The sequence below is a fragment of the Dipodomys spectabilis genome, unplaced genomic scaffold, assembly GCF_019054845.1.
Source record: "Dipodomys spectabilis isolate Male_0828 unplaced genomic scaffold, ASM1905484v1 ptg000140l, whole genome shotgun sequence".
Lineage (NCBI taxonomy): Eukaryota > Metazoa > Chordata > Mammalia > Rodentia > Heteromyidae > Dipodomys > Dipodomys spectabilis.
The window spans coordinates 24222869-24244290 of record NW_024870817.1 but is presented as its reverse complement, the minus strand read 5'-3'; the positions used below and the strand labels follow the sequence as shown (position 1 = coordinate 24244290).

Sequence of the window (21422 nt, the reverse complement as noted above, 5' to 3'; positions counted from 1 at the left end):
AATTCTGCCTATTGTTCAGAGTTTTACGTTGGATGTATTTGTGTGTATATACACCAACACAGACACATATGCATACAATAATTCTGAAAAGTTATAACAGTTTATTCTATGTTAAGTAATCAGACTACAGGTTTACCCACTGGTTTTAAAGCAAACCATTTCTATTGACTGAGGAGCTAGGAAAAACCTGTAATTAACTATACTAGTTATCTGAATATTTCTAAACATGAGAATTCTGAAGTCTTAAAAAACAACTATCTTTTGAGACTGAGGCCAGCAGGCTGATTTACAGGTAGATCTGACCAATTGCCTGTTAGAAACACTGCTGCTCTTGCCCTTGGATAGAAGAGTATTATTTGTCTGCAAAGCCTAAGCTGTTTTTCATCTTGTCAAAAAAGGCTTTACCAAAAAAGGGCTCGCTAAATTTAGATAACTTGCTAGGGACAAAGGGCCTCAAGTACAGAGTTGTTGAACAACAAAGCCCAATGATCATCGAAAATGAAACTAGGTGTAAAATACAGACATACATGCCTAGAAAACAAATCACAAAACGAGTTCTTTTTCTAAAACAAGTATTTAATATTTTAGCTGTTTTACAGGGAGAAATTTAAATAATATACTTATTTATGTTGTGATGATCATTTCACAAAATTGACAAAAATACAGAAATTAAATGAAAAGTGGAACGTTAGAAATTTTTTAGCTTTCCACTTCAATGGCCGAAGATACCACACAGACTTGGGCAATGTCATCATATTCATATGTTCTCTTTAAAAATGTGTCTGTTAGCCGTAAGCCGGAAACACTCTATTGAAAAAAAGACATGGGCTTTAGTTTTCATTCATTCATCATGACTAATAACTGTAAGCTAGTCCCCATACCGTAGAAATTACTGAAAAGAACATACTTGTAGTCCCTGAACTGAAGACAGCAGAGTAAGGGCAAGGCAGAGAGAAGAACTCGGATGCAGCTTTCCCAGCTGTCTTCCTGAGACACCACACCAGTGAATAGAACTGGTATTGCACATTTCCAAAACCAGATCCATGGTCCTTTCACTGCTAAAGGAATCAGAAAAAGAATAAACCTTGCTCATTTTACAAGGAGGTACTATGTTATTTGTCAACATTTTTGCTTTCTGGTGTAGAATTAAAAAACAGAACCGAAGAGTTATTTTGCCATTATTTTACTTAATATATAACTAGGCACCAGATGCAGTGGGCCCCTATCTACTTGGGAGACTGAGATGAGGAGCATCACAGTTTGAACTCAGCCCAGGCAAAAATTCGTGAGACCCCCCATTAGCAAAGGGCTCATGCCTGACATCCCAGATATAGTGGGAACTATAAATAGTATAATCACATTGAAGACTAGTTTAGGCAAAAAGTGAGACCTTAACTCAAAAGCAACCCAGCAAGGCCAGGTGCCATGGTTCATGTCTGTAATCCTAACATATGCACAGCACCTTTGGGTGCTTGGCTTACTGCCACAATGTGGCAGGCAATACATTTACTAAAAGGGACATGTATCCTTTTTTTTTTTGAATAATTCACAATCTGGTGGGGAAAGGCTAGTAATTATAGCAATATGAGGGTGTTACCAAGAACCTAAATTAAAATTTGCTGAAACGGAAAGATTAAACAAGTAATAAGGCTTGGAAGGGTCTAGATAGAGGAAGAAGGTATTTCTGGATTCTGAAGGATAAATATGCCTTTCCCAATACCAAAAAGCTAAAATAGATATGGTTATAAAAGGATTACAGATTCATACTTAACACATAACAAATAATAAAAGTATTATCAAAAGTGACAGGACTAGAATTTAATTTAGGTTTTTTCCTTTCAAATCTATGTGTTCTTTACTTTCCAGCAGCTAGATTTTTTTTTTTTTTTTCTGTTTTCTATCACAACTCTTTTAGCCTGTACTTCCAGCACTAGGGAGGTGGGGGCAGGAGGATCATGAATTTGATGCCAGCCTAATGGGGTTACATAGTGAGTTCAATGTCAGTTTTGACTCCACAGCAAGATGTCTCAAAAAATAATAAGCTGGGCACGGGTGGCTCATGCTTCTAATCATACTACTTACGAGAATCTAGAGGATTGAGGTTCTAGCCAAGGCAGAAAAGTCCTCACAACTTCATTTCTAATTAAGACACCAAAATGCAGGACTAGAGATGTAGTTTGAGTAGTAAAGAACAAGCCATGAATGAAAAGGCCAAGTGAGAGCTTGGGGTCCTGAGCTCAAGCCCTGGTATTGGCACAAAAATAAGCTAGTAACAATAACAACGAAACAAAAACCTGGTTTTCCAACCTATGATTCCTTATATTAAGTTCAAAATAAAATTGGGCTTTTTTAGTATTAAAGATATAGCTTATGAAGAGCTGAGGGACAGCACCCAGGCCCAGAGTTCAGGCCCCACGACCGGACCCCCCCCCAAAAAAAAACAAAAACAAACAAAAAACAAACAAAAATTAGAAAATAAAAAAGATACAGCTTAATTCCAAGGCTGCCTCAGAGAAATCCATTTTGCTACTCAAAGTGTATTTGATTCCATCAGAACCTGTTTGTAAATGACCTCCAGGAAATGGAAACGAGGATTTTTCTTTGAAGAAAATAAAAAAGAACCCATTAGTAATTTCAGGGTGAAGGAAGTATAAACCATGAAAAGAATAGGGTTTTTGAAGTCAACTATAGCTTGTTTTAAATTGTGTCTCCACCTTTTCTAACTGAGCTTGGGAAAGTCTCTTAACTCTCTGAGGTGGAGTTCTCTTCCATAGAATGTGAATAATTGACATCTACATGGGTTCTGCTACATGAATGAAATAAAAATACAGGATATACCTAATACAGTAAGATCTCAAAATATGTAATACACTGCTGACATCAAAGAATTCTATACATCAAGTAACAAGTTGATAGAAAACTGGATATTAAAGAAACTTTAAGCTTTTTTTAGGCTGGTGAAGAGGAAAGGGCAGTCATCCAGAAACACTGGCATTACCTGCAGTTTGTTATTTTACAGGTAATATGGAAAGGTTCTTCCAAGTTAACAGTATCTGGGATTGCTTCCAAAGACAGCCTGACATCTCCATAACCTGGAGCCTACAAGAAAAAACAAGCAAAACTGTTAAAATATGTTACAAAACTTTTGTACTCAAATGAAGGTACATCAGCACATTTATTCAACAGACCATGGTCTCCAAACTGATGATCCAAAAAAATAATTCTGATTCATTTACCGTGTCTTCACTTTTGCTGCTACCATCAGAAGAACAGCCTGCAGCCTGTTAGGATTTACTCCAGGGTCAGCAGAGTTAGGATGAAACTTACTTATAAGACTTATGGGACTTGATCTTGAAGGGCTCTTTTCTAGAGATACTACAGTTTCTATAGACATAACTTTTTTTTTTTTTGTCAGTCATGGGGCTTGAACTCTGGGTCTGGGCACTGTCCCTCAGCTCTTCAGCTCAAGGCTAGCACTCTACCACTTGAGCCACAGCGTCATGTCCGGCTTTTTCGGTGTATGTGGTGCTGAGGAATCGAACCCAGGACCTCATGCATGCAAGGCAAGCAGTCTACCCTAAGCCACCTTCCCAGCCCATAGACATAACTCAAGCAAGGTTACTGCCTAATGAGACTGGGCTCCTGGTTGAAACTATCTAGGAAGAAAATGATGACTTATATCAAGACAAACAGGCAAGAATGGACTTTGGAAACATCAGGCTTAGGATGACATGGTAGGGTAAGAACCAATTGCAGCTTGAACTCAGGGCCTGGGCACTGTCCCTGAGATTTTTTGCTTAAGGCTGATATTCAGTGGAGCCATAGCTCCACTTCTGGCTTTTGTTGCTAGTCAACTGGAGATAAGTGTCTCACAGATATTTTTGCCCAGATTGGCTTTGAACTATCATTCTCAGATATCAGCCTTCTGAGTAGCTAGGACTACGAGTTACTGGCACCAAGCTCAATTGCTGAATTTTAAAGTAGGATGTGATTTTCTTTGTACATTACTGTCTCAAAAAAATAAATTTTAGAAAATACCAGAGAACAAGCAATATTTAGCATAAAAGGAAGATCCTATAGTGAACTCTCACTAGCACAAGACAAAAGCTGGTAGCCATTTCTACTATCAGAGCACAAGTCAGGCAAAATATCCACTGGTTTCATATATCCACTTCCTTAGATATTTTACAACTTTTATTTTTTGTGGGGGGGTTGGTCATGGGGCTTGAACTCTGGGCTTGGGTGCTGTCCCACAGCTCTTCAGTTCAAGGCAAGCATTGTACCACTTGAGCCACAGCACCACTTCCAGTTTTCTTGTGGTTTACTGGAGATAAGAATCTTACACTTTCCTACCCAGGCTGGCTATGAACCACAATCCTCAGATCTGAGCTAGGATTATAGGCATGAGCCACCGGTACCCAGCTTAATCTCTTTTTAAAAAGGTATAAACAGAAGTAAGGTAAATAATAAGCATGAATTACTGAGGAAGGAAAAATTGATAAGCAAAGTTGGGTGCCAGCAAGAAAGTCTGTGAGACTCTTATCTCCAATAAGCTACTCAGAAAAAGCTGGGAGTGGCACTGTGGTTTAAATGGTAGTGCACTCTCCTTGAGCACAAAGAGAGGCTCAGGAATAGCATTCAAGCCCCAAGGTTCAAGCCCCAGAACTAGCAAAAACAAAGAAATAAATAATAAAAAGAAAAAAGAAACAAAAATTGAGTTATTTTAATTTTTGAAACAAAAATACACACATTAAGGATTAGTTAGCATTTTTCATTCTTAATACCAGTTTCCTACTGAGAGATCAATGGAATTTCTTCTCCAGTAATACTTTTATGGTATTCTTCTTTTTAGCAATAAACCTAGGAAAAGTTGTTCTAACTAATTGCTCCTCCATCCCTCCATCCCCACCAAAACTTCTGCTGAAGTTTTTCCAGACTCACCATTCGTTGCAGCTGGCTGGTCTGTAACCTTCCCCTTTCACCCAGATTTGTTTTCCATACTATATCCAGTTTTCCAATTACTGTTACTCCCTTAATGATGCCTGCTTTTTCTGCAAATTCCTTCTTGGGTTTTAGACAGTATAAGTACTGGCGTGTATCCATTGGTTGCAAATATGCTCTTGACCCAAATGTAGATACACTGAGAGATAAAGAAAGGTACACAGATGAAGACAATCCTTAATCATCTTTTAAAAGAAAAGTCATGCCGGGTGCTGGTGGCTCACACCTGTAATCCTATCTACTCAGGAGGCTGAGATTTGAGGATCACAGTTCAAAGCCAGACCAGGCAGGAAAGTCTGTGAGACTCTTATCTCCAATTAACCACCATAAAACCAGAAGTGGCGCTGTGGCTCAGGCGGTAGAGTGCTTGCCTTGAGCTGAAAAGGGCAGGGACAGTGCCCAAGCCTAGAGTTCAAGCCCAATGACCAACCCCCAAAAAGAGAAAAGTCATGCTGTGATTGCTTTTTTTAAATAGGACCTGGATGATTTGCCACCCACAGATCTAGAAGAGGATAAAAGTTTTTATAAAAGGAAAACAAATTGTACTGGCAGAGTTACTCGTTGTGTGTGTGTGTGTGTGTGTGTGTGTGTGTGTGTGTGTGTGTGTGAGAGAGAGAGAGAGAGAGAGAGAGAGAGAGAGAGAGAGAGAGAGAGAGTATGTGTGTGTCCTGGGGCTTGAGCATAGGGCCTAGATGATGTCCCTGAGCTTTCTGTGCTCACCTGGCACTCTATCACTTGAGCCACAGCTCCACTTCTGGCTTTTTGGTGTTTAACTGAAGATAAGAATCTTCCCAGGCTTGGAACCTTGATCCTCACATCTCAGCTTTCTGAGGAGCTAGGATTACAGGCCCATTCTCACCCAGCTATAGGAGAGAGAGAGGGAGGGGGGGGGAAGAGAAGGGGGATGGGGAGAGGGAGAGGGAGAGAGAGAGAGAGAGAGAGAGAGAGAGAGAGAGAGAGGGAGAGGGGAAGAGAGGGAGAGTGGGGGAGGGAGAGGGGGAGGGGGAGGGGGGGGAAGAGAGGAGAGGAGAGAAGAGGAGAGGAGAGAGGAGAGAACAAGTCCTGGGGCTTGAACTCTCAGGGCCTAGGCACTGTCCCTGAGTTCTACCACTTTATCACTGACTTTTCTGCCTAGGTTGGCTTTGAACTACAATCTCAGTCTCGAGTAGCTAGGATTACAGTCGTTCCAGCGCTCAGCTGGCATTTACTTTTAGTTGATTTCAATTGACATATACCTTAAAGTTCTTTTCTTTTTCTTTGGGGTGGGTGGGAACTTGGGGCCTCACGTTTGCTATACAGGCACTCTACCACTTGTGCCACACCCCTGGATTTTTGCTGGTTATTTTGGAGATGGAGCTCTGGGAAACATTTTTGTCCAAGCTTGTTTCAAATTGCAATCAATGCTCTGTATCTCTGCCTCCTGAGCAGGTAGGGTTAGAGGTGTGAGCCACCGGTACCTAGTTTTCGCATTACCTATTTCTGGGAACCTAAATCTTTTCTTTAAAGCAAAAAACAATCTATTATATTTTTAAAAATACAAAAAAAAATTTTTTAAACCCTCCCAAAACATAAAAATAAGTGTATGTTAGAAAAGCATGTATCTTTCAAAGCAAAAACCAACATTCCATAATTAATAGTTACCATTCTCCAGCTTGGCTGACTGAATTTAATTCTGTTACATTATACATTATAGATGGCTCCAATGAAACTTTCTCCATAAACATGGGTGAGGTGGTAATATTTTGAATCTGGGCTTCAAGAAAAACTTCATCAGTCTGAGAATATGAAAAAAAATCCACCAATATGATAGTATTTAAAATGTTCACCTCAATTAGAATCACTTATCTATATGAAGAAAAAATATTAACCACAAATGTGATTAGTTCATGCCTGCAAATCAAAGTTATCATAATTAATACGAAGAAAAAATCTTCATCCTAACATAATTAACAGGGGCAAAGTCAAGTGTTAGTCAACTGATACCCTGCCAAACAATGGATGTGGGATAATCAGAATATATTTTGTATTAACATCCAAAAGTACTTATTTATCTGGAATTTCATTCACAAGAGTTTCACGTCTGTTAGTAAGGTGTTAAAATAAACTTTAGTATGATGAGTATACTTACTTAGCTACAACTTCACTGTTATGATAAGATGTTCAGATCTTCAAAATACTCCAGCACAGTATACTTTCAACTGTCCTGCTTTTATTTCAATTTAGATAGTTTACTATTAGCCCTATGAGTAATCTATTTTATACCTTTACAGGATTTAACCTTTTTAAATCAAAGCCGTTTGCAAGTATTTTTAATGAATTCTTAGTTCATTTGAAATGTATATTGAGGGCTAAAAAAAGGATATATGAATTATACCTGACATTTTAAATCAGGCAAAGTATTTTCTAGCCTTAGTGACAGATTTCAAAACTGATGCCATTCATTAATATATGAGATAATTTAAACCCTTAATTTTATTAAAAAACAACAACAAACTTAATTCTCCAGTTACATATGATAAACATTCTTATTTTTATGCCATTCTTATTATTATTATTATTTTTTATGTAACTGAAAAAATGATATACCAAAGATTTCAATAATTGATCTCAAAAGTTTATATAGTATGCTTAAACATAATATATATGTATATATATGTGCTCAGAAATAATATAAAATATTGGGGAATCATGAGCTTTTTTTTAAACACTGAAGTCCAGAAAATGGAAATCATTTGCACAGATATCATAGTGAAGTTATAATTCAATGAGTCTAATATAAAACAGATTCATCTTTGGGACATCAAATGAAAACAGAAATATGATGATTTATCAAAATACTACCATTAAAGGGCAGTATTCTGTTACTTTTTCTCAAGAAAATAAGTAAATATATCCCATAAATCCATTGCTTTTAAAAAACAACCATAGAACCACATTTCAATTTTAAAAATGCAATTTTCTGCATGAAATTTTTGATAACATGAAAGGAAAACAAGCAGCATAATGGAAAATCAAGTTAGTCTGAACAGTTAGTATAAAGTAATTTGACATTTGAAAAATTAAGGCAAGAATTTAGTGCTAAGGCTGATGTTATTACAAATGTAATGTATAGAAGCAAATGCTGTTTATTGTGAGTAGATATATGATTTCAGCCAACTTGGGAAGATTTGCTTTTTTTCTGTTTACTTTTGTCAAAAGGCCATTTTTATCTGACTTACACTTCAAAATAAAAACAATGCACATGAGAATAAATTTCAGGATAATAGGATATTTGACAGCAAGATGATGAAAATGCCAAGGTTAAAATACACAAGGTAAACATGTCTCTTAAAAAAAAAAGAAGAAAGAAACTATAACTGTTTCAATGTGGCAATTTAACCTTTGGCCTCATTTTTTCCTATAGAACAAGACAGATATAATATTAAAAGTACAATTAAATTATATATGTCTTTCTGAAGTCAGAGAACTAGTATTCAACACTAACTGTTTTTCCACTATGTTTCGTAGAGAGATTAATTAGGCAGAGTCAAAAAGTGGTAAGTAACAAAAGCATATAAATTTATAATAAAAAATCAAATTACCACAGAACTGAGGTCACTCTAATGGAAAAATAAAAAAGAAAAATTAGAAAAATCAGAGTTAAATGTTAAAGAAAAAGAATAACTTTGAAATGAATATCTGTATTTTTAAACTTACAAGACAGCATTAGTAAACAAGAAAGTAAATAGGAAGCAACATAAATATGACAAACTATTTCTCTAAAAAGGTGAAACTACTAAGGATTAAATGACAACAGCACAGAGAAGAACATTATGGCTGAATACTTAAACAAAAGCAAATAGTTAAGGGTTCATCTTAGGGAAGAGACATTTGTCTCATGCCTTTCTGGTTTTATAAATCCCATTCTCTATAGATTATTAAGGACGGATATACATTATCGTCAACATTCAGAATAGATAATACACTTAAGTGCTTCTCCTTCATTGATCTAACCATAGAATACTTTTGGAATGGAGGATCTTGGTTAAGACTTCCATAGAACACATTTTAGGAAATGCCCGACTAGACCCTTGTATCAATAAATTGAGATTATTATTTTCTGTTAATGAATAGTTATTTTTATTCCTATACATATTTGTGCTACTTAGTTACTAAGGAGAATGTCAAATGTCATCTCCTTCATCAAAGGCATAATTGAAAATCATTTTTCATCTCTGTTCCCAAAATTTAATTATACTTCATGACTTAGGGTATATATGAGAGATGCTTATATTGCAATTGGCTCATGTTAGTTTCCTCCACTAGAATTAACTTCCCAGAGGGCTAGTACTGCTATGGAAATCTGTACCAGGCAGGTGACCAAATGTTTGAATCCTACCTTCTGATTCACCAATCTTCTTACATGGTTTGCCTTAGAAACTGTGACAAAATTTTTCATGAAACTTGTTTTCCTTCAGGGATTCATACAGTATTAAGAACATCATGAAAAGTGTGTTTGGGGCAAATAGCATCACTGCACAGGACTACAGTGCAGAGAAGTAAGAATCAGCTACTGATAATGGTGTGGTTTACTAACTCCTACAACCTAACTGCAATATAGAATATATCCCATGCTACTGAACAGTGTTTGTTTGCCTAACAGGTGATATCATAAATCTTAGAGACCTTTCATGCTATTTGTTCTAACTAGGTAATTTAGAAAGATGTGTTTTTCAAACATTCATAATTTTGGACTGGAATATGGCTTAAGTGGTAGAGCATTGCCTACAAGTGTAAGACCTTGAGTTCAATCCCTAGTTCACACACACAAAAGTTCAAAATTTTACTACACATATTTTAGGTGCAGTTTGTTAGCAAAATTTAAATATTATATTTTATATATAAGGTTAACTGAAAATAGAAGTAAACAAAAGTGTCACTATGATTACCAAAACAGATTATACAAATTCATAGAAACTGAAGGAATGTAGATGAAAAGAATCCATTACTTGAAATGATGGAAATGTGGATTTTTTTCCCTAATAGGGATTATGCTACTTGTGTAGTACATATGGAATAACTATTTGCAAATCACTCCAAATAAAACTACTCAACAAATACCTTAATGTAATCCTACATTTTTTTTGTGTGTGTGTGTCAGTGCCTGGGCGCTGTCCCTGAGCTTTTGTGCTTAAGGCCAGCATTCTACTACTTGAGCACAGCTCCAAATTCGGCTTTTTTTGGTGCTTAATTGTAGATGAGTCTCATGGACTTTTCCTGGGCTGGCTTAGAACCATGATCTTCAAGATCTCAGCTTCCTGAGAAGCTAGGATTATAGGAGTAAGCCACCAACATCTAGCCATACTCCCATGTTTTTAACATGGCTCCCTCTGGAAGCCAAGTATTATGAATGAAACCTTTCCCAGAAGTAACAGACTATTTAAATCTACTAAACTGAACAGCTATATTGTAATTAATAAATATAATTATTTTGTTGTTATTAACAACAAAAAAATAGAGTATATAGTATCACAACTTAACCCCCAAATGGAAACTCTTTAAGCATTTAGCAATGTAGATGAGGCTGTACCCTCATATGTATGTATATTCTTCACTATGGACTTAATAGTCTATATACTTTTTTTTTTTTGTCGATCATGGGGTTTGAACTCTGGGCCTGAGTGCTGTCCTTCAGCTCTTCAGCTCAAGGCTAGTGCTCTACCACTTAATAAGCTACAGCGCCACTTCCGGTTTTCTGGTGGTTTATTGGAGATAAGAGTTTCACGGACTTTCCTGCCCAGGCTGGCTTTGAACCCCAATCCTCAGATCTCAGCCTCCTGAGTAGCTAGGATTATAGGCGTGAGCCACCGGCGCCCAGCTACATATTTATATTGGTAACTTGACTTGGAATATGTTTATCTCTTCCCAACATCTTTTCCTTCCAGACTCTACTCCAGTTCCCCTTCTCTTCCATAAAGCTTTTAGAGTATACATGTTCTCATCCCAAAATCTTGTAGCACATGTTGTTATATCATTTAGATTTGGTATTTACTCTCTTAGACAGTTTTTGTTACCTATATTTTCCTTTGATTCCAATACATCCTCGCTACTGATCAAGTTCCTTAACACTAACAGCTAAGTAATTCAAGTGGGAATACAAACTTTATATTGAATGCTGATGGTAAAAATATTTGGAAAAATACACATAAATTAGTATGATTATAAATTGTGATCATCTGGGTATAGAGTAATTTATCACTGTGATAGAAAAAATAATTCTGAGGAATAAAAGGGCTGTGAAGAGATCTGTCTTTTTAAATGTAAGGTTATTTATTTATTTATTTTTGAGACAGGATCTTGCTATAGCCCATAGCCTCATGAGTGCTAAAGGGAAAAAATCATTTTATCTCTTTTATTAGATTAGAAGCTAGGCTATCTCCTATTCTTTAAGTTACATTTTTCTCTATTTTTGTCAAACAATTTTCCCAAGGAACTTTCAAGCCATTTGTCAGACATAGAAACGTTAACTCCTAATTCTGGCTGGTACAAGACTTTTCTGGAAAAGCCTTAATACACTGAGTTTTACCTGTCACTCTTTTTTTTATATGAATATGAACTACAGATCTTACTAGTTCAATTTTTATAATATCCAGTCTGTTGAATATTTATATTTTTAAGCAATAACACCCTCATCAAATGGAATTATAAGGCTATCATTTAGTAAGAAAGGTGAAGGCCTTACAAAAGTAGTAGGGAGAATAGAAATCAAGACACACTGATTATGTGTAGGTTGAAAATAACAGATTAAAAAAGACCTACAATGAAATCATTCATTTTTAATTAAAATTCATTTTTGGTAATTCAGTCATATCAGCAATTACTTCAATTTTATAAGAAATGTTAATACCTCAGGTTTGCAGTTTAATGCAAAGTCCTGGTAAATACCTAATACTTACCTCTGCATTGTAAAATTTGGTTTTCACATCCAATGGCTTCAGAACCTGGTTAAACAAAGTATATTAATTAGGACATTCTTGTCATTGGATTATTTTATTAAGTTTAAAGAACATGGATTAAATTTGTCAAGGTCATTGTCTAATTTTAATTGTTAAAAGACTTTTAATAGATATCCAATATTCTTGCAAAAAATTTCGCACTAAACATTTCTTTAGAAATATAGTACTATTTACACTCAGCTGGAATTTGCCCTCATTTTATCCCTTTTCCAGATTTTGGTGTATTTTCCAAATAATGAGACAAATACTCTTAAAAAAAAAAGATTAGCCGGGAGCCTATGGCTCACACCTGTAATCCTAGCTACTCTGGAAGATGAGATTGGAGGATCAAAGCCAGCCAGAACAGAAAAGTTCCCATGAGACTCTTATCTCCAGTTAACCACTCAAACACTGGAAGTGGAGCTGTGGCTCAAGGTGGTAGAGTGCTAGCCTTAAGCAAAAACTCAGGGACAGTGCCCTGGCCCTGAGTTCAAGCCACACAACTGACCAAAAAAAAAAAAAAATACTGTTTTGAGTAGTTGTACAAAGGCATTTCAATTCAACCTGTCAACTTACAAGTACAATACAACTTGATCTATATCACTCCTTCCATCATTCAGGTCTTATTTTTAAATAAAAAATCTTTCTTTACAAAAACATTACACTGGCAATGATAATTTCTCTGCTCTTCTTTTAGTCTGACTTTTGCCTGCTAGTAATAGAACAAGTAGTGAGTTATTTGATCGATATGGAGTTTGTTTTCTGAGCAGATCAACAGAAACAACTACATATCCAGGAAAACAGAAGGTATCAAAAAATTATCATTGTCATATCCAATACCTGAAATTTGAAGAATTTTCTAAAGTACATTTTTTCTCCACCCTGAGTTGTATAACTCACGGCACACACCAAGCTGAAATAGAAAGATACCTTAGTGACTGGGAAATATTTTTGCTTTCATTTCTTTTTTTTTCTGGTTTTATAGTGGTTTATTGGAGATAAGAGGCTCACAGACTTTGCTTCCCAGGCTGGCTTTGAACCGAGATCCTCAGATCTCAGCCTCCTGAGTAGCTAGGAATTACAGGCATGAGCCACCGGCACCCGGCTTCTCATTTTCATTTCTTAAGAGTAAATCTAAAACACTTCAGATCTACTTAAAAATATCAATAATACGCAACTGTAGCCAAATGATTCAATATTTGAGTATAAACAGATTTGAATATAGATTTGAATATAAACATGAAAAAAAGCTATCTTAAGCTGGGTACCAGTGGCTAGCTACTCAGGATGCTGAGATCCGAGATCATGGTTTGAAGCCAGCCCAAGGACAAAAGTCCTCATGAGACTCTTATCTCAAAGAAACCAGAAATGGCACTGTGGCTCAAGTGGTAGAGCATTAGTCTTGAACAAAAAGAGGCTCAGGAACAGTGCTTGAGCCCTGAGTTCAAGCACCAAAACCAGCAAAAATTAAAAAAAAATAAAATAAAAGAGTATGCTTTTTCCCTTCAAAGGTAAACTACATTCCAAAATAAATCTTGAAATAGCCATATAATTGAATGTAGAAAAGTGAGTTCATGTTAACTAGAACATACAAGGATTTTAGAAGAATGGTCGTTTCAACATAAATGTAATGGAAAAAATGAACATTTAAATAGAATGAATTTTAAAAAATTAAAGTAACTAAAAATAGATTACAAATTGGGATAAAATAATATTGAGGATTAAATAATAATGAATTAGACTTTTCCCTACAAAATAAGTGTTTTCATTAAAGTTTGTGTCTGTTAAACATGTAAATATGTAACAGTAAATTCCTTCTGAACTAAATTAATTGGCATAATACATAGCAAAAATTTTAAAGAGTTTTTTAAAAGTTTTTGAGAGGTAGTAAAATTAATGCTTACATGTGTGTTCCAATTTCTTTTACTTCATGGTGAATAACATCATCAATACAACAATCGGGTTTAAGTTCAGCCACTGCAGCATTAGAGGCTGAAAGATTTAAACGCTGAGAGCTTGTCTGAAGATCAGCCTTGAAAGAAAGGTAAAAAAAAGTAAGCCGTATATGACTATTCTCTACAACATGAATACGGTACTGGTAAAAAGAACAGGAGACATAGTTGGACTATTTGGGCAGCTGGGCAGGAAAAATAAGAAGAATGCTATATGCACATATGAAAATGTTATATAAGACCTATTGTTTTCTACAACTAATATATACAAGAAATAAAAGATGAAAGGAGAACAATACTTCTCTGTGTAAACCTTTCTGTGCTTAGAACCTTGGCAAGGATACACACATATATACACCAATCCCCAAAATAAATAAAACATGCTGGGCAAGATGCTTCACTTTTGTAATTCCAGCTACCTAGGAGGCAAAAATAAGAACACCATTCAAAGCTAACTCAAGCAAAAAAAGCCAGCCCTGTGGTACATGTCTCTACTCCTAGCCACATGGGAAGTATTGATAGAAACATGATCTAAGGCTGCCGTGGGTAAAAAGTGCTAGATACTTTTCAGAAAAATAAGCAATAAAGGCTGGAGGTGTGCCTCAAATGGTATAACCATTGCCTATTAAAGCAGAAGTCCCAAGGCTAATCCCAGTGCTACCAAAAAGAGAGACAGAGGAGGGAGAGGGAACAAGAAGAGGAACAACCACCACCACCACAGAAGAGGGATCTTTTTTTTTTTATTGTGAAGATACCGTACAGAGGGGTTACAATTACATGGGCAAGATATCAAGTACAATTCTTATCAAGCATTGTTGCCTCCTCTTTGTTTCCCCTTCCCATCCCTTCCCATTACTCCCCCAGAAGGGGGATCTTGATTATAGTCTAAATCTGCACACAAAAATAATGATACAAAATGTTGTACTTAGCTAGTATGTTTATTTTCACAAGGATATAGATTAACAATTCTGAGACTGTTTTATGTGTAGTAACTCCCTAGTACTTTACTGCTTAAAGATGATAAAAATATAATTTTTTTAAAAAGAAAAAGAAAACCTGTATGCCAGTGGCATCTATAATTTAGAAGGCTGCCTCCCGGGTAGGAAAGTCAGTGAGATTCTCATCTCCAATTAAGCACTTTCAAAAACAGAAGTAGTGCTGGGGCTCAAAATGGTAGAGCACTAGCCTTACGCAAAAGAGCTCAGGGACGCCAGTCAGGCCCTCAGTTCAAGCCCCATGATCTACCAAAAAAAAAAGAGAGAAAAGCTACAACTAAACCTTTCCTGTCATATTAGAAACTAAGTATCAGTATGCACATGTGGCTTTTTAAACTTATATACAGATGTTTTTTGAAAAAAATATAGGTAGATATTCGTATGTACATACATGACACTAAAAGATCAGCAATTATTTAGAAATATCATCACATGTTAGAGACCAGTTCACTGACAGAACTAGAGAATGACATTACAGGCATTAAGATAATAGTACCTTCTCTAAAATGACACTGCCCCCCACTCTCTATTATATTCATCCTTTTTATAACCCTCTGAACATACATTACTCTGTCATGAATAGTGGCCTCCCTTAATGTCAGTTACTGTCTATAGCATTCACCTTTTACTTCCTTGGAAACATCTATTACAATCTATAATTTCCTCATTTATGATTTCTTTACCTGCTTTTATCTGTCTCCCCTATCAGAAATATCTATGGATACAGAAACTGTGGGTCTCGGGGCTGGGAAGGTGGCTCAGTGGTAGAGCGCTTGCCTTGCATGCATGAGGCCCTGGGTTCGATTCCTCAGCACCTGGGTTCAATTCCTCAGCACCACATAAGCAAAAAGAAAAAAGCTGGAAGTGGCGCTGTGGCTCAAGTGGTAGAGCACTAGCCTTGAGCTGAAGAGCTGAGGGTCAGCGACCAGGCCCAGAGTTCAGGCCCCACGACCGGGCCCCCCCCCTCCCCCCCCAAAAAAAGAAAGAAACTGTGGATCTCAGTCTAGCTAGGATTACAGGCTTGAGCCACTGGAACCTAGTTTACATGACAGTGTGAAAGTGGGTAGTGTATTGGCTTCATTTTATAGAATAATGAATAAAAGGCATAGAAAACAAAAATTCCAAAGCCACATAAGAAGTTGTATAAGCTGATGTTTAAAATGAATTATTTATTTTGAAAGTAAGAGGAAAAAAGTATTTAAACTCAATTGATTTCTATCTAACAAATTCTCTTGTAACTGTTAACTTTCCTCTTAACTACAATGTGTATTATGTATTATGTGTCTTTTTCCTTTAGGCTATTATAAGTTATATTGTATGAAGCATTTATTCCCTAATTACCTATTCTATATGCCAGGATCTGTTGTACAAGTGGGAGATAATAGGAGAATAAAGTGTACTGTTGTGATCCTTGCCTGTCCCTGTGGAATTTATAGTCTCTGGAGAGGAGGGAAGGAAGACAAGTAACAATATACAAATAAGTACCTTATTAAAAGCTAGTAAATGTCTTCAGAGGAAAACAGACAAGTAAACAGGTTTTGGGAGGAGGAAAATGAAACTTCAATTGCAGGGAAGACTTTCAGCTATATATTAGTATTGGGGAGAGAACTAATCAGCAGAAACAGGAAAGCAAAACTAATAAAATGTGGTAAAAACTAAAGATATCTTTAAAGCTATCATGCTCTTAGTATAGTTAGGTAGTTCATGTCAAAGAGTAGAGAAAAAATATATCTAGAATTGTGCCTGGTACTGGTGAATATTTTGTCATCCAAGCTACCATGTTTTGAAGATAAGGAAAAATGTTTCCCTTATTATAATATTTTGTACCTTTAGGAATGCTTGTTAATCGGAATTAAGAATTCTAGTATCAAGCCAAGTGGTTCACAACTGTAATACAGCTACTCAGGATTCTGATATTTTAGGATTGTTGTTTGAAGCCAGCCTCATCTACCAGTCTGTGAGACTCTTATCACCAATTAATCTCAGAAAAAGAGCACTAGCCTTGAGCAAAAGAAGCTCAGGGACAGAACCCAGGTCCATGGTTAAAGCCCCAGGATCAGAAAGGGAAAAAAATTCCAGTATAAAGCATGAATTTCAATGAAGCTTCAAAAATAACAATACATTTTAGAACATGTTTCTTTTTTAAAATAATATTTTTCAAACAAGAATGTCACTTACTTTTACCAATATATCTTTGACAACTTGATTGCTATCATTATGAACACTGATGTAACTGGAAAAGGTTTCTCCCAAAAATATATTCCTACAAAATAAAATAAAATCTTAAGCAGAAATTCATTCAGGTTTTATCAGAAATATTCTGTTTGAGTACTACTAAGAATGTCAAATGGAAAAAAATTTATTAAAGTCTAGAGACAGGGAAAGGAAAGAATACTTTAATATTCCTTCATTTATATTGTTCACTTATTATTCAGAGCATTTCTAAATAAAACCACCCAATATATACCTTGGCTCTCAACTGCTGCACAAATTGCCAGCATCCCTAGAAATAATATTCACTACAATCAGAGCCATGTTGAGTCTTCAGATTTGTATCTGAATAGCTAGAAAATGTCAACTTTCTTTTTTGAAATAATTTATCCTCTGAATCTAGAAAACCGAAGTTAATGCATCTTGGAGTATTTTTACCAATTTATTTTTCTAATTTTTTCTAATAAAATGTTTAGTGACTTTATTTAGTCTTATATATTTTACATGAATGTATTTTCAAGGTTTTAAGATACTAACTAGTCAATTACTGCAATCTGTAAACATTAAAAAATTCAAAAAGTTACTTTTAGTTATAAATGTTCTCAGTTTGCACAAAAAGAATGGAACCAGGGTTTCTATCTCATTAATGAGTTAGAAGAAAACAAATGCTAAAAACAAAAGAAGAAATTTAAAAAATCAGAGTTTTTAATTAGCTGTCAAGTCTGATTTCTGTTGGGAGAGGACTGTGAGGCCAAATAAAAAATTTACTAATAAAAAAAGACATTTAGAACAACTTAATTCAAATAAAAGAATCATGGTTGTTTTGTGTGTGTGTGTGTGTGTGTGTGTGTGTGTGTGTGTTGAGAGGGAAAGAGGGAACAGTTTACACTAAGCAAAAGGAAAGAAATGTACATATCACCCACTGTGGAAAAAATAGTTGTATTGTCAAAGCTCATAGAAATCACTAACATTATAGACCATGATAATGACAGTTTGCCTTGTGATGGTTAAAAAGTGTTTGTGACTTTAAGTATCACTATCTCACAATACTGTGCAATTTCTGAAATTTATGTAATCAATCTCAATAAAAAATTAATTTAAAAGAAAAAAAAGATCTAGGGGTTATGGATATAGTGCTATGGCTAGAATGCTTAAGGCCCTGGGTTCTAGCCTCAGCAGAAGAAAAGTTACAACACTATTATTCAACAAACCAGTGTTATTTTATTTGTTGTATGTCACTTGTATAAATAAACAAAACTAGAATCACCTGATTCTTATTTATTTTACCACTTAAATGCATTATGACCATTTTTCCATTCTTTACTAGTTTTTTTGAAAGCATGAATTTATAATAGCTTTATGTGAAATGAATCATTCTTACCCAAAATTTTGAGGTAAAGTCAACATTTCTCCTAACATTAAAGTTTCTGCACCATTTACAGTTGAAGGATCATCTCTCATCAGTTGGTTAAAGAGATCTCCTGTAGCAAGGGAAAAACATAAAATTCTAACATTTAACTTCCTAATAAAGTTTACTCACTTATAGTTAGGGGTGGTGTGTAGGGGCTTGAATTCAGAGCCTAGGCACTGTCCCTGAATTTTTTTGCTCTAGACTAGAGCTCTATCACTTCAGCCACAACTCCAATTTCATCTTTTGGGTGGTTAGTTGTAGTAAGGGTCTCACAGACTTTCTTGCCACGGTTGGCTTCAAACCACAATCTTCAGATCTTAGCCTCTTGAGTAGGTAGGATTGCAGGTGTAAGCCACCAACGCCCAGCAAATCTAATTTTTAATCTTTCTAAATCAACATAAAGGTTTTACTTGCAAGGTACAGCATTGCAATTAAATACACATACACAATGTGTAATGCCATTTCTTATCTTTGATTTTTTTAAAAAGCATGCAAAAAGAGTTCTGGCCAGACAAAGTGTCACATGCCTGTAATCCCAGTACTCAGAAGGCCAAGGCAGAAAGACTAAGAGTTCAAAGTTGCCTGGGGTAAATGGTGAGATTCGAAAGAAAGAAAGAAAGAAAAAAAGAAAGAAAGGAAGAAAGAAAGAAAGAAGGAAGGAAGGAAGGAAGGACAAGAGAGAGAGAGAGAGAGAGAGAGAGGGAGGGAGGGAGGGAAGGAAGGAAGGGAAAGAAGGAAGGGAGGGAGGGAGAGAGGGAGAGAGGAAAGAAAGAGAAAAACCACCACCAACAAACTGATCTTAGAAAGAAAAAACATTTCAGAAACAAAAGAAAATGCAGGTCATCTAATGTACCATAAAGATGAAAATAATTTTATATGAAAAGAGTACTAATATATACACTGATGGATCATTTGATGACAACTAAAAACTTCTTGTTAACATGGATTTCAACATTATCCTGACATTAGATTATAAATGAGGGCTATAACTCAGATGGCCATCCCAAGTAGAAATACCAGCAACAAGGAATTCCGAAGTCTGCCCAAGACTGGCAAGCCTGAGCTTATTCCACAATAATGTAGCCAACTCACATTTCAACTTTTCCCTGGGTGCTAACAGAGTAAGCACAACACCCCCATACATACCAGGCAAGTCTTTCTCTTCACATGTAACTGGAATGTTGGTGAATAAAGTAGGCTTAGTCAACCGCATCACTGAAAATTAAGAAAGTAAGCAAATTATTAATATTTCTTTATGTTTAATCATCTCAAGCCTAGTGTTTGGTATTCATCAACTATATTAATCATCATCATACTAATATGAAATGCAACTTAAATGTATTTCCTGAGAATATCTTAATAATTAATACACAATATATAATAACAAGGATTAATGATTCGTTAATATATAATAAAAATCTTTGAGAAAAAATTGCTTTAATTTGCAATTTCTACATTATACAAATTACATCAAACAAAATAGACACTAAAAACAAAATTGGAAAAAAGTTTTAAATTTTAAGGTATGTTGGTTAGTCACCAGTTAATAAATGTGCTCTTACGTAACATAAACTATAAAAATCAGGAAAATGTCAGCTAATCTGTAGGTTTATATAGTTTCAACCACAAATTAGGCTTTTAGATTATGACAGAAAGTATCCGAAGTTTATCTGGAAGAACAAATGAAGAAAATAAGCCAAGAAATTAATAGGAAAAGACATATAAAATATATTTCAGTCCATAAGCGACAAACTGGCTTATTAACATAATAGCTTATAACTACAGTAGATAATTCTTATAAAAAAGAACTTACAAAAAAATTAGGTCTGGGAGCTGGTGGTTCGCACCTGTAATCATAGTTACTCAGGAGGCTGAGATCTGAGGATTACAGTTTGAAGCCAACCCAGGCAGGAAAGTCCGTGAGACTCTTATCTCCAATAAACCACACACACACACACCACACACACGTCACACACACACACACACGTCACACACACACACACACACACACACACACACACACACACACACACACACACACACACACACACACACACACACACACACACACGTCCGAAATGGAGCTATGGTTCAAATGGTAGAGTGTTACCCTTAGCAATGAAAAGTTCAGGCTACACAAAATGTCAATGAAAAGGAAAAAAAATTATAAAGTAATATAATTGGCTAGCTTAACTGGGAAAAACAAAGCCAATAATTTATTAAATAAATTTAATAAAAATTTAAGAAATTTTTAAAAAAAGAAGTATGAACAGTTTATTTGATATTAAAATTTAACAAATTTAGCCATGTTTTTTCTCTTTCAGTACCTTGTATTTATCATAAACTACATTCCCCCTTGTTTTTTTTTTTTTCTGTCAGTTCTGGGGTTTAAACTCAAGGCTTTGCATTCATGTGGCTTCCTTGCTTTGAACCTTTGGCTTCAAACCTCAATCCTCTATATCAGCCTACTGAGTGGCTTGGATTACAGGCATCTACTATCATTGTCCATCTTTATTTTTTGCTTGTTTAGAATACTACTTTTCAGGCTCTATGTATCATTTTCAGTTTTGTAACCTGCAATGTCTATATTTGGGATGGGTTCTAGAACACAGTATACTTTAATGGATCTTTGCTGAATGAAAATAGCAGCACCAAAATCCCCAAGAAACTGTTATTTTGAAGACACAAATTTTATGTATCCAGGGCTGGGAAGGTGGCTCAGTGGTGGAGCGCTTGCCTTGCACGCTTGAGGCCCTGGGTTCGATTCCTCAGCACCACATAAGCAAAAAGAAAAAAGCCGGAAGTGGCGCTGTGGCTCAAGTGGTAGAGCGCTAGCCTTGAGCTGAAGAGCTGAGGGACAGCGCCCAGACCCAGAGTT

General features: G+C 35.7%; 1 protein-coding gene across 4 annotated transcripts in view; it reads right to left on the bottom strand.

The window, feature by feature from the left end:
- Window positions 1-564: 564 nt before the first annotated feature.
- Window positions 565-21422, bottom strand: part of Trappc13 (trafficking protein particle complex subunit 13) — a 30480-nt gene continuing 9622 nt past the window's right edge. Inside the window, exons 2-13 of one of the 4 annotated variants that reach the window (XM_042690790.1) lie at window positions 19691-19759; window positions 18515-18614; window positions 17101-17185; window positions 13880-14007; window positions 12816-12888; window positions 11937-11981; window positions 8583-8600; window positions 6643-6776; window positions 4942-5140; window positions 2999-3099; window positions 908-1058; window positions 565-807 (exon numbers count right to left, since the gene is read on the bottom strand). In XM_042690790.1, coding sequence (XP_042546724.1) covers window positions 700-807; window positions 908-1058; window positions 2999-3099; window positions 4942-5140; window positions 6643-6776; window positions 8583-8600; window positions 11937-11981; window positions 12816-12888; window positions 13880-14007; window positions 17101-17185; window positions 18515-18614; window positions 19691-19759 — 1211 coding nt within the window. In that variant the 3' untranslated portion in view covers window positions 565-699. The remainder of the gene's footprint in view (window positions 808-907; window positions 1059-2998; window positions 3100-4941; window positions 5141-6642; window positions 6777-8582; window positions 8601-11936; window positions 11982-12815; window positions 12889-13879; window positions 14008-17100; window positions 17186-18514; window positions 18615-19690; window positions 19760-21422) is intronic. The other 3 variants (XM_042690791.1, XM_042690792.1, XM_042690793.1) reach the window with 3 other exon arrangements.